The sequence below is a fragment of the Vidua chalybeata genome, chromosome 2 (genome assembly GCF_026979565.1).
Source record: "Vidua chalybeata isolate OUT-0048 chromosome 2, bVidCha1 merged haplotype, whole genome shotgun sequence".
In the NCBI taxonomy this organism is placed as follows: domain Eukaryota; kingdom Metazoa; phylum Chordata; class Aves; order Passeriformes; family Viduidae; genus Vidua; species Vidua chalybeata.
This window is the reverse complement of record NC_071531.1, coordinates 69,774,349-69,787,290: the sequence shown is the minus strand read 5'-3', so window position 1 is coordinate 69,787,290 and position 12,942 is coordinate 69,774,349. Positions and strand designations below refer to the sequence as shown.

The 12,942-nt window shown below is 45.0% G+C and overlaps 1 protein-coding gene across 5 annotated transcripts; it reads right to left on the bottom strand.

The window, feature by feature from the left end:
• Positions 1 to 273: 273 nt before the first annotated feature.
• Positions 274 to 12,057, bottom strand: UPK1B (uroplakin 1B). Of its 5 annotated transcripts, XM_053934892.1 has the most exons (9): positions 8,637 to 8,764; positions 7,761 to 7,842; positions 6,697 to 6,784; positions 5,969 to 6,169; positions 4,376 to 4,450; positions 3,550 to 3,660; positions 3,080 to 3,259; positions 2,209 to 2,292; positions 274 to 1,614 (listed from the first exon to the last, which is right to left on the bottom strand). In XM_053934892.1, the coding sequence occupies exons 3-9, from the start codon at positions 6,763 to 6,765 to the stop codon at positions 1,564 to 1,566; spliced, it is 771 nt and encodes a 256-aa protein (XP_053790867.1). In that variant the 5' UTR covers positions 6,766 to 6,784; positions 7,761 to 7,842; positions 8,637 to 8,764; the 3' UTR covers positions 274 to 1,563. The 5 variants fall into 5 exon arrangements, with proteins under 5 accessions (XP_053790867.1, XP_053790865.1, XP_053790866.1 ...); XM_053934890.1 differs by lacking the exons at positions 7,761 to 7,842; positions 8,637 to 8,764 and adding an exon at positions 11,994 to 12,057; XM_053934891.1 differs by lacking the exons at positions 7,761 to 7,842; positions 8,637 to 8,764 and adding an exon at positions 11,820 to 11,884.
• Positions 12,058 to 12,942: the final 885 nt, after the last annotated feature.

The window sequence follows — 12,942 nt, the reverse complement described above, 5'->3', positions numbered from 1 at the left end:
TCTGAAGGCACAGTCATACAGGAAACTTCTGTGTTGCAGGGACCCATTTCTTCCTCAAGCTCTTCACCCTTATATTTGCCTCCTCCTCTCCCCCACCACTCTGGCAAAGAACTATTTGGCTGCTGAGTTTCTGTAGCACACTGCATCTTGGTGCTTTAGCATCTCTGTTACAGGATTGTAAAGCCTCTCATTGAACTGCCCCCCCACATGTCCCAGACACAGACCTTTATTACTTACCTTTCCCAAAGAAACAATCTTGAACAAGAGAAAAAATTCACTTCCACTTCTTTTTAATTAGTATTTTGGTGAATATACAAAAACAAAGAAGCAAGGCAGATGGCAAGCATCAGGACCTGAACCAGTACATCTTTGAAAGAGACTTCACCTTAAAACACCCTACAGAGGAGCACATTTCTGACAATACATTTAACTACTGAAGCATTCACTAGGAAAGACACCAGCTCAGTCTGGGCCAAAGTAAACAGCCGTTATTGAACTGAGTGACAACTGCATGCTCTGATGCAAGGACTGGGTTTGGTTCAGTTAGCTCCTTGCTTGCATTTTTTCACAAGAATTACTCACTGCCATTATTTGCCTTTTGTCCTACCTGATCCAGGGATGTGGAAGGGGAATGACACAGGGGGTGTGACCATTTACACACAGGTAGCTAAAGCAAGAAGCACAATAAACCAGGAGCATGAGACGTTTTGCAAAGGCGATTACAGCACAGAACCCCTTGTATTCTGCACAAATCCTAGCCCATAGATGTACGAAATCTTGTGCGAAATACATAACAGCATTTTTGAAGGAGTTGCTTGTTAGCAAGTGGAGCTTTTCCTGGACTGGCACTTCTGAAGGTAGGAGCACATGCAGTAGTTTCATCAGTGACAGGAGGTAGGCTTGCATATAGGCAGCATATTGCTGAGGAGTGAGCTAGCCTTTTATTGGGCTTGACTAGCAACAGACTTTTTACCTGTGACATGTTTTTATTGCTGCCACACTTAAATGCTCAGAGAATTTGCCTTATTCTAAGGCAACGGTGACAGAGACCAGCAAGAGAAGTTGATCAGTGGAATACATTAGATATATATATATATTCTGAGTCTTTTCCCTTGCAGCATCTGTCCTTGCTGGTCACAGGAGGTTACACTTCTGCTCACATAACCCTTGCTGAAGCATTATAATTTAAATTCAAACTAATTTTAGAGAGACATTTTTCTAGACCAAGTATATATGGACATTTTCTTTTCTGATGTCATCAGAGAACAAAGCAGACCACATTTTTTTCTCATCTTATGCTCCAGGATTTCTTGCACAGTGAAAGAAGGATTGTGCTTCAGCCAGGAGGCATTAAGGCTGCAGAACAAGGGGCAAAGCAGGGACAAGAAGATTCTTTCCTGCAGTCATCAGTTCATTGCATCAAGTTTTTGGAGGGGCAAAAGTATATATGGCGGAGGTAGTGGGAAAACTTCACATCCTCCATGGCCTGAGGAGAATGGAGTGGGAGACAAACAAATGCAGTTTCACATGGCTCTTCAGGACAGCACTGAGGACACCAGGCCTTCAGTATTCAATTCCACTCCAGTAGAACATGGTGCCAAGGAGGACGCAGAACTGAAATGACAACACTATTAAGTTTCTCTGCCCCCCATTTCCTGCTCTCCACCCGTCCCCCAGCTTCATTTAGTCCTACTGGTAGGAGATAGTAAAAGAAATTCTTGAAAAGTAAAGCCTGCTCAGGCAGAGATCTTAAAGTTCTTTTTCTGCACAGAAACTACACAGTAAAGAAAGATGACACGTGCAGCTATAACTATTTGACTGTATCACTCTGCTCACTGTGTGAAGCTGCTGAACTCTGAGTACTGAATACACTCATACAAAATCTTCGAACTACAAGCTCAATTATCTATCATGATGATCCAATACCCTCCACAAAGAAGCATCTGCAAGCTGTGTTTGCTGTGTTGTATTGCTGAGATGGCAGCAGGTCACAGCAGGCTGGAAAGCCACCTAGTTCCCCCCTCTGGAAGAATGGAGGGGAACTTGTAAATGTAGCCCTTAGTGGAGCAGGCTACAGGCAGATTTGTGATGAATGAATGACGATAACCTATGGAAATTTTAAATGCGTCAGTCCTGTCATCTACCTCCACCCAACTGGGTGTGGAATAGCAAGAGAAGAGGAAATAAAGGCAAATATTAAGTACTTACAGTCCAGCAGAGGATGGCAAAGCCAAACCAGGCAACACCCCAGGCATGTGCGTTCACTGGCCCAGAAATAGCATCGTAACAACCCTGAAAGACAGCCGGCAATGACTCAACACCAGCAATGAGCCTGCACTGCAAGGTGACAAATGTATCCACCCCCGAGAGAGAATGAGGTGGCATGGTGGCATGCTCCTCTCCTACTGAAATTTGGGTAGCTCAGAGGGTCTCAAAAAACCAAGCCAGAGCTACACTGCTTATTGACAACTTGCTTATTGATAACCTACCTTTTTCTGGCTCCAAATACAAAGTAGACCCATCTCAAACACTTCAAGGACAACTTTCTGTGCCATCCACTTGCCATGTACACTTAGATAACCAAACACAGTTGACACAGAATTGACCTCCAGAATCAAGAAGCATTAAGAAAATTTGGAAGCTTGAATGCCTTCTAGAAATGCAAGCTAGTGCAGAAGCTAATGCTCATGACCCAGCAACCTAGTGAGTAGGACATGATGGTCTACTGAAAAGTTCTTCCTTGAGGAGTAGAACTGCTGATTTGCCTACTCATATTGTATACTCTGATCTTTGGGCTAAGTTTGATTTAGCTAATGTCCATCTACATGTTAGAGATGTCATTTCATACCAGTGGCTTGGGAGATTTCTCTCTCCATCACGAAAGATTTTATACTAAAAAAAATTCCTGTTCTGTGTTCAGCAACATGGCCAGAACTCTACAAGCATTTCTGGTCCTCCAGAAAGCTTTGGAACACCTGTAGCTTACAGTGAAGGAGAAAGGCTATTCATGGTTTCTTTCCCTTCAAGCAAGGCATTTTGACTGATGTATGCTAACTGGAAAAAGCAGAGATGATCTTACATTGCTGTTATAGTAGCCAGACACTCCAAGTTTGCAGCCATCAAGGTTGACAGGAAGCCCTTTTGCATCCAGTACGCAGCACGTCCGTGGCCAGGGGTAGTCAGCGTCGCTGTGCGTGGAGCGGAAGGCAGACGTGTAGTCCTGCCAGTCGGAGGGGCCCTTCACCCCACAGCAGTGGTTCTGCAGGGACAGAGAAGGGAAGGGTCTTTGTGGGCCCAAGTCACAACCCTGCACATGTCAGGACGCCGGTTAGGCATTCACCACAGATTTATGGGAGAGATTTTTGAAGTGCCTGCCTTTGACAGTTTGCTGTATGATAAACGAGCTAAAGGGGGAATGTGTCAGAACTTTCTTTAAGGTTCAAGGCAGATGCCATCCTCTTTATCCTTTTTATCCAGCAGCCCCAAGGAGGACTTGAAATTCCAGGCTTGGAGAGCATTTAGTAATTAGTGACTTTTCAGTGTTATTACCTGACGCATGAGTTCATCCCATGTCTTTGTGACCTCATTTTCACTGTTATTGGCTGGATCTGACTTCTGATATCTGTCCAGCATTTGCTTCAGGAAGAATTCTGGAGTGAGCTACAGAAAAAAAAAAAAAAAAAAACCCAACAGAGAAAAATGCAGAAACTATGTAAATAAGTGGTCATGTAAAGCAAATAGGGTTATTTGGGGAGGATTTGTTTTCTTGTTTCAGAGTCCTGCTGGAGAACAGGAATGTCCTCTGATTTTACACATGAGAATAAAGAGCAGGATTTGAGGAGCAGGGGCAACAAAGATGAAGATCTCAAGCAGGCACTACTGGATGTATACCACAAGAGCTGTGCAGAAGCTATGGATTGCAATTGGTATGTTGGAACTAAAGCACCACAAATAATTTCCCTCCCCACAGCATCTCCAATAATCCATGTAATCTTCCCCTCACCAATAACACTGCCTGGGGCAATGCTGAAGATTTGTCTTCTCTGTGTATGATAGATTAATCACTTGGTAGCTGAAAGGCAAAACACTGTATTGATGATTCAACTAACCCATGCTATTATTTCCTTAACTACAAGGTGTTAAACATTTTAAAATGTTAAAAATAACAAAACTATGTTTGAAAGAACACAGTTATTTCTTTGATTAGAATAATGATGTTGGAGTTTTTCCTTGTGGGGTTGTCTTCTGCTCAGCAGTAGTCCTGTGAGTTTACACTGTATTATCATATTTACTATGCTGAACAGGGCGACTGTGTGCCCTAGAACTTGTGCTTCCCAGCAAAGTTAGAAATATACATGAGAAAAGAAACACTCACTGAGTCTTGCTGAGTTGCTGCTGTGATGCAAGAAGCCATTTCAAATGCAAAAGTGATGAGCATCAGAATGATGTACTGTGGGAGAAAGAGAGCAGAATTAGTTTTTGGTGAAACAGTTCAGCATTTTTTTCAAGATTAAGCTGGAAACCCTGCTTGATGCAAAGGTGGCCAGGCTATTGTATTCCCTCTCACCCAGCCTGAATGTTCTCATACCCCTTCGCAGTGCTTGTTCCAATTTGCAATCTGCTTTCTTGAAGGTGAATGACTGGAATTGTTCTCCATCTCGCAGACAAGATTTCATCAGAACCTCATGGCATTAAGACTACCCTGCCTCCACAGAAAATACTTTGTCCTTTTCTTTGTTGTGTGTCATTGGCAGCCTATGTTTGTGTCATGTGTCCTCCTTTCACTTCTACTTACCAGCTATTAGCTGTTCAGCAGGAATCTGCTCACTCCTAGCAGGAGAGATTATACTTTGGGGAAAGGGAAGGTGCAGTTTAGGGCATCATTCAGATCCCCTTGATTTTTCATCATCAGATTTCCTGAACACTCCTACATTGTGAGGAAAGATCCTTCATGGAAACATTACAAGGGTCACCTATCATAGTGTCTTTCACTCTTTCTTTTCCCTTTCCAGTATAATCCCTTTGACATTTTCCATATTTTCTTTGGAGTTCTCATGTATCTATTCCTCCTCCCGCATTTTATAATGTTCTTCTCTGATTTAAAGCATTTTTTTTTACTACTTACCCCAGCTTCTGTCCCTTGTACCCTCTCATAAAACCAGAGCCTTGGGTTTCAGCCAAGACACCAAAACTCTGAGTTAAGGTAATTCTGTTTCCTCAGCTGTTTGCTGGCATATTCCCTGGCCCAAGAGTTCAGCTCTCTGAATGCCTCTTGTCTATAAGAGACACCCTGCAACCCCACAAGAGAGCTCATTTCAGAGTTTTCATCTCTACCCTCCGTTAACTCAATCACCAGTTAAGTTTTGCCACTGCCACACTAAATGGCTAAGTAAGACATTGTACAGAGATTTGTCCACATCTTAACATTGTCTTTGACTTATCCAAACCTCTGTCCCCATCCCTGTAATTTCTGCCTTCCTGCTGATGTCTTATGTTCTTCATTGCACCCGTATTTGATATCCTGACACTTACTAATGCCTTGTACAGAAGTTATTTATTAAGTTATTTAATTAAGAAGTTATTTATCAGCTCCTAAACTGAATAGTGTATGACAGCTGAAAAGCAGTAAGGGGTGGGGAGAAACAAGGATCTAAACCACATCCCAGCTATATATGATTGCACAAGTGCTCCTGCATTGCTTCAGGGTAAGGTCAGGGTCAAGCCAGTCAAACCTTCACTGTGGCTACCTCCATTTATTCCCTCAGCCTGGTTTGGGAGTTTCTTGTGCATAAGTCTTCACAGGAGTTACTTTCTGGGACACCACAGCCATGACCAAGAGAAAGCTTTGGCTCCTTATCAGTATAAAAGCTGTCTTTGCTCATTGGTTGATTTCCAAGGTGACCAGGGACACTAAGGCAGCTTTTGTTCAGTTTGGCACCAGTAGGAAGGCAAATTTTGCTACACTTACCACCAGCAGCAAGGTCCTGCTGGCCTTAATGACTCCAATGATACCAAGGATAGACAGGGCAAAGAGCGCAAGGCCAACAAAAATGCCAATCCAGGCAGCAGCGTAGATGTCACCATTTTCTGTGGCTTTCAGCAGAGGGTAAAGACCATGGGAGCTAGCGACAACGTAGATACACTCTGCTGTCAGGGCAATGCCGCACATCTGGGAAGCACAAGAAACCCATTAGTTCAATGTTCCCCAAAGAAACAGCAAAGACAGAAACAGGTGTAGACTGCTTTCCTTTAATTCAACTTCCTGCCAAATGGGAGCTACCCAACTCCCTCTGCCCAGTTCTACAATCTTTTGTATTGGGACTTCACAGAAGAATTGCAGACAAATCTCACCCAGCCTTGATCTGAGAGGTCAGGCCTAGGACTTGAGGATGTTAAGAAAGAATGAACAGAACCATTCCATGACTACATGGAGGGAGGTGCCTGGAAAAATGTTGGTCTGCTCCTTCTGACAGTTCTAAGGCTTTTCCCCTAGCACCCACCTTGGTATTGTGGATCTGCCCCTGCTGTCCCTTTCCTACCCAATTAATCACCTAGGACAGCTCTCCTTATCCTCTTCTCTCATGCTTTACTGGGCCATGTAAGTGTGGACTTCACAAGTGAAGAGGGAAAACTGCTGTTTTAAGATGTGCCATACTGGAAGGAAGCCTCCACCCATACTTGTTCCACTTCACTTACCCCAATGACCACATTCCCAAAGACTAACAGACCCTGCAAGATGTGTACGCAATCATCACTTTTTGCCATCTTTAATTCTTCATGCAACCTAGGAAACAACAAATATAGTCTTCAATTAAATCACCAGTACAATATGCTTCACTCAGAAACACAAATTATCCATGAGGAGAAGGATAGACAGAACCTGCCAGCCTGTCTGTACACCTCCCATCCCTTGCTTTATAGTAGTTTCAGAGGAGACCTCCCCAGTGTTAATCTGCTGACTCAAATTCTCCCTGATACTTAAGCTACAGAAGACTGGGACCACTTTGGGAACAGCTGGTGTCTTCAGCTCCCTTTTGATGAGGATTTTCATCCTCACAACAGCAATCACAACAACCTCAGCTCATGGTGTGTCATTTCTACCCGGTCAGAAATACCAGCTACATCTGGATGGAGAGGGGACAAGTTCAGCACCCTCACCTCACCCCTATTCCAAAAGAGCCAGTGTTACTCCAGGGCATGCTATCCTTGGCCATTTTGACCAGCACCACCATGGGACTGAACTGGCAACCATGGTGCTCTGGCTGTATCCCACACACACCTACAGCACAGGGCTTTGCTACGAGTAGCCCCATCTCCCACCCCTGCTGGAAATGGGAGCTGAGTCCCCCAAGTTAGGTGTGAGGGAGGAAGAGAAGGAGGGAAGGGGCAGCTCAGGTTGCAGCTGGCTCATGGGAGCCAGGCCAAGTAGCATTCCTACCAAATTCCTGAGAGTGCTATATCCTGCAGTCTAGAGTAAGATGCCCTGCATCAAATTAATCCCCTTCTAGAGAGAGCAGCATAAAGGCATCAGTCAGAGTTGTGGGACCTCTTGGAGAAGGAAGCTCGGACACCTAGTTTTTGTTTCTAAGGGATGGAGCACGTGTGCATGGAGAGGATAAGGGTTAAAAAATCCAACCCTGAGACAACTGTATTTACCAGGTGGTTAAGAAAACATAAACCAGGAAGAAAAGGTTGCAGCAAGCCCAGCTTGAGCAGACAACAGGAAAAACTGCTTGAATGTCCTTCTTCTGCCTGAATACCTGCGCTTGTGCGTCTCTTTTGCTGGGGCCACTGACTTCACGATTCTTCAAAGAAGATGTTGGGAAATATGAGCAGACGAAGCTGTCAATGAAGGGGAGCTTTCTGAGGAATAGAGCATTGTGAGACCTCTCTAACAATGCCACCTCCTGCCTCCTCAGCAGCTGCCCTTTTTGGGGTATGCAGGACTTCCAACAGTGTCAGATGAGAACCAAGCACTTCCTACCACTCTTTCTGCACTGGTTTGAGGGTTAGGCATGCAGACAGCTCCAGTGCTCTCACCATTATATCGGCAGTGCCTAAGTATTTCTGTGTGATAGCATGTGTAGGAATTTTTAAATAATATGTGGCCATTACTTTTAAGTTGAGAAGACTTTTTAGTCCCAGACAGGTGTTTGGAGGCCAGACCCGGTATACATGAAACTGTATGGCTCTGTATTTGAAAATGGCAGGCTCATGAGGTCAACCTGGATCTCTGTCCCTGCCAAACTTCCTGACAAGCCAGAGTTTCCAGGGTCTGTCTTGCAGGTCAAATCTGAGTCTGAGCAATGTTCAGCCATGTGTTCGATAACACAACACTGCAGAGTCTGCCAACCCTAAGAATCCTGGTCTCCCATTTTTCTGAGAGCTGGACAGACCACTGCCTAGCCTATGGACCTGTGTGCTGCAAAATCCAGACAGGTTAAAAAACCCTTTAGTTATTGCCATCTAAGGGACATCACAAGCCAGGCAGCAGTCCAAAAAGCAAAGAACTCTTTCCTGCTTGAACACAGGCTCTTTAACTCTGACTGCTACATGGAAAAGTGGGTCTGCTCCAGTTGCAGTGTATAAAGCAAGGTTGAGTGTGTTACCCTGTTCTGTGTAACAACAGCACTCACAACTTGTACATGGGCTGTCCATCCAGCACAAGCTCTTGCCTCTCCACAAGCTGGTTTTCTTCTCCTCCTTGGCAGGCAGAAGCTGGCTCACTCCTGTCACCCCTTGGGCAGATATTATTGCAGTCACATTAGCTGGAGAAAGCAAGTACCTTCTCTTGGGGTATGCCCACCTCCAGTGGGCTACTATGATTGTGAGGAAAGCTGGACACAGTCACCACCACAGGTATCATGTGGAAAACGACAAGTTTCCAGACAACCTAAGGTTCTCCAGTACCTTAACTAAATTCAATGGGATTGCAGTGCAGAGGGAAGCAGAGAGACCAGGAAGAGGAAAAGGGAGGGGAAAAAGGAATTTACTCTAGACCTAAAAAACCCCATTGTTGCCATATTTCTATGAATTATCCCTCTGCCTCCAAGCGATTGGTGCCAACAGAGTTCATTTCCTGGTGTCCACTTTATTAACCTGTGCCACATGGGTCAACCCCTTGTCTGACCTCTTCTCGCTTGCAGGTGGTCCAGTATCACCATCAGCAATGAGAGACCAGGCAGGTGTTCCAAGGCCATGACAACAGCTCGGCAGCTGGAGAGCCAATCCTCCAACATGTCCCACAGGAGAAGCTGTGGGAGACTGGGAGCTTTTCCTCATGCCTCAGAGGTGTGCTGTGTTTATCAAGAGTGGGTTGCACAGCACTAGGCACAGGCGCACGACTACAGAGGCATGAGGCAAACTTGGCTGGCATGCCCGAGGTAGGCTGTGCACAGAGGCAACTCACAGGCACCCCCAGGTGTGACAGTGGTGGGCAGCCCTCCTCCCAACCCCCAGAGACACAGCTGCCAGCAGCCTCTGGCTGTGGACACAAATGCATTTGAAGGTAGGGGTAGGGAAGCTTTCTTCTTGGGCTTGTTAAAATTACTTTTATGACCCAAATGCAATTTCCTGGGGCTTCAGGGAAACCCCTGAGGAAACTGGACTTCAGCTGCAACCATTATCCAAAATTTCCACATAAGAAAGCAGACAGGTCCTGGAATTTAAACCTTGACCTGGTGTTCCTCAGCACATCCTAGAAACCTTGCAATTTAGTTGTGATCTATCTACGTTTGAGGTATTCAATTATCACTGCCACAGACTTTGCTCCATGCTCTAAACAGCTTTGGAAAGGTGTCTGTTGCTCTCATTGTACCAAAAACCCCCGTGTCCCTCCTGAGGCACATACTTCTTACTCTCCCTGACACTCTGGTCACAACCAGTGCCACTGGTTGTAACTTCTCCCCTCTCCTCTCCCCTCACACCCCCAAAACACTCTTTACACTCATGGGGGCCCAGCTGAGCCTGCCAGAGCCCAGAAGAGGTGGTAGCCTTGCCTCCCCCTGGTACCCCACAAGCTGCAGACAATCTATTATTTCCATGCCCTTGAAGCTTTCTTGACCTCCCCTTGCTTCCTTTACTCTCAGTACTTCTGAGATCCTTAGCACAACTGTGGGAGTTGAAAAGGAAGCTCCTTTTGCAGAGGTTGGTTTCTGCCCCTGTATTTTAGGTGATAACCTCATGCAGGCTTTGAAAGGACACTCTTCTGGCAACATTCCTGGATTCAAATAGGATTTGGGGTGTGTTGTGCACCCCTCACACACATTGCATCGGTCAATCTTTTGAAGCCTCCACACTCCGTTTCTATAGGCTGAGACAGGATTTCAGTGGCTTACAAATGAATTCCCCCTTCTTAGCCTAGCTCTACTCCATCTCTAGCCAAAAAAGCCAGTGGGTAAGAATTCATTTGGCATTGCCCAACACAGAATTAGGTGGCATTTTGATTGCCTTGCGTTTTGTGCTAGTTGTCAAGCACTGTGACAAAGGGACGTCCCAAAACATCCTTGTGAGCATCACTGGCTTTACACCCTGCTCCTGGAGGTTTCTCAGCATGGTGGTGGAAGCTTGCAGGGGCTTCACATCACCCCTTGCTACCTCCCTTTCCCTCAGTGTCCCTGCTCAGGGCGTTGCATTCTCATGCCCCTGTGCAAGGAGGCAGAGACAAAGGATGTGTTTGTTTTATGACTCACGGGCTCTGCCCGTCTTGGCTGAAGGGCTCTGCACAACTCGAGCGCAGCTGAGCAAACCCGGCTGCTCAGCAGCAGAATCCTGGTCCCTGCCCGCACAGCACTGCGGGGCAGAAGCCTGGGTACCACCCCTCCTGTCCAAACCCAGCTGGAAAGCATGTCTCTACAGGCAGGAGCAAGATGCCCGGGCTAGCCCTGGGGTGCTGATGGAGGGAAGTCATCCAGGTGGAACCGCTGCCGGAGGTGCTGTGCCAAGGCCAGTGCCAGTGTCATGGGAAGCTCTGTGAGCCACAGACCTGCCCACACCCAGACCTCCTGTGGACCCTGATGCATCAGCAATAAACTTACTTTTGGGGTTTTTTTAAAATTGGTTATGATAGAAAATTTACCCCCTAAGGGGCTTAAAAATGAGGTATTTTCCAAGTGCTTGGGACACCTTGAGAATTACATAGTTTTTAAGAGGAAGTAATTTAATATGTTAATGATGAATCGCTTGAACTCCACTGTAAGAAGCCGAATGTTTTACAAATGTCAGTTCATCATTTGTTTACTTATTTTAAAGCAAACATCTCCAGTGGACACAAACTCACGCACTCCTCCTGCCCTGCTGGACTTTCTCCAGTGTTCCACTTCTGACAGAAAACTGCTTGTGTGTTAGGAGTCAACCACACTCAGAAATGGAAGAGGCAGACAGTTATTTTGTGCTACCAAAGGAGAAAAATAAAGCAAAAACATCAGCATCAAGTAGGGGTCACAGACTAATTAAGTTTCCTTTCAAAGAGTTTGCTATGAAATGAAGCCTGTGTGAACAGTGGTGTGGCTGGCAAATCATCATCAAGCATAATTACCTTGTAAGTAGAGCTGGGAGGTAGGTTTTTTCCTCCCTCCTTTATTAATTCAGCACAGCCAAAACAAGCAGGTTTTTTAAAATTTCCTGTTTCCACAAGTGAGGGGGAACTACAAGATTGATCTTCCTCTACAGCAATTTTTCTTTCTTTTTTTTTTTAACACTCAGATTTACAACAGATTTTTTTTTCCATTCCCTTCTCCCCAGTCTTTAGGAGAAAAAATACGAAACCAATTAAAATAGCCATAGAGAAGACACAGCCTGAGGTAAGAAAAATGAAATACTTAATAATTTCATGCAGTTAACCTTATCCAGGTACCAGACTCCCACATGCCAAACACAGTCCAGGGACTAAAATAAAAAAACATTAAACTTAAGAGCTGTCTTTTCTCCTAATAGACACTTCTGGCTCACATGCTTCTTTAAAAGGAAGACCATGACCAAAGCAAGGCACTCACCGCTCTTTTCTTTTGATGCTTCCCAGCAGAAATCCCAACCCACCTGCAGAGCTGAAAAGGCCCCTTTCTCCCACCTCTGGTGCTCTTTAAAGAACCCAGTTTGCTGAGGAGCGTGCTGTGTGATTGGTGGGGTGCCCATCACATGAGAAAACTTTTTTTTTCTAGCCAAACCTGTTCCCCAGTCCTCCTGGGACCAAAGGGTGTCTCTGTGATTCTTAGATCATATCGGAATGCCGTTGTGCTGAAAACACAAAGCTTTAAAGAATTTCTATTCTTATACTCTCAAAAGGGTGGATGAGTGAGTCACTCATATGAGGTACTTGAACTTTAAAGAGGATGGGCAAGTTGGAAGGACGTAAATATACAAGGATTGCTGGATCACTGTTTGAACATAGGTATAAGAAGAATGCACTGAATAGAAAAAGAAAGTAAATTAATTTTAAGGTTTTCATTTAATTATGTAGCACAGGAAAGATCCAGTGGTTTGGGTTGGATCCATTTTAGTTTTATTCAGCTTGGGATTTTTTTTTGGAAAATAAAAGTGTAAGTGTTGGCTACTCTGCAGGACACTGTCAACATGAGAAGTGGGAAGAATATTCCATTTCCTCGGGCAGTCTGGATTTTTCATGTAGTCAGTCCTATTAAGACGGAGCAAAATCAAGAACAGGTATATATATTAATTGGCCTGTGATGAACTGAGAAAAGCTAAGGCTGAGGAACACAACAGAAAAGGAATGTCTCTCACCTTCCTCTCCCATCCTCATTCCAGCACAAGGTTGCTAAAAGTCAAGATTCACATTACTGGTGCCTTGAACATGTCTCTGGCAAAAACCCAGGTGGTTGTACTTGTTGTTCTTCATCTGCTGATGCAAAAACCAGCCAAATAAATAACAGGCTTGGGAAGAGTAATGGGAGTTTCATGATGTTAGAGCCCCTCACAAGTCAAAAA

Coding starts and splice junctions, on each gene's coding strand:
- UPK1B (XM_053934889.1), bottom strand. Junction 6,170..6,696: donor TTGGGAATGTGGTCATTGGG/GTAAGTGAAGTG, acceptor TGTGCTTCCCAG/ATGTGCGGCATTGCCCTGAC. Junction 3,260..3,549: donor GGGATGAACTCATGCGTCAG/GTAATAACACTG, acceptor CTGTCCCTGCAG/AACCACTGCTGTGGGGTGAA.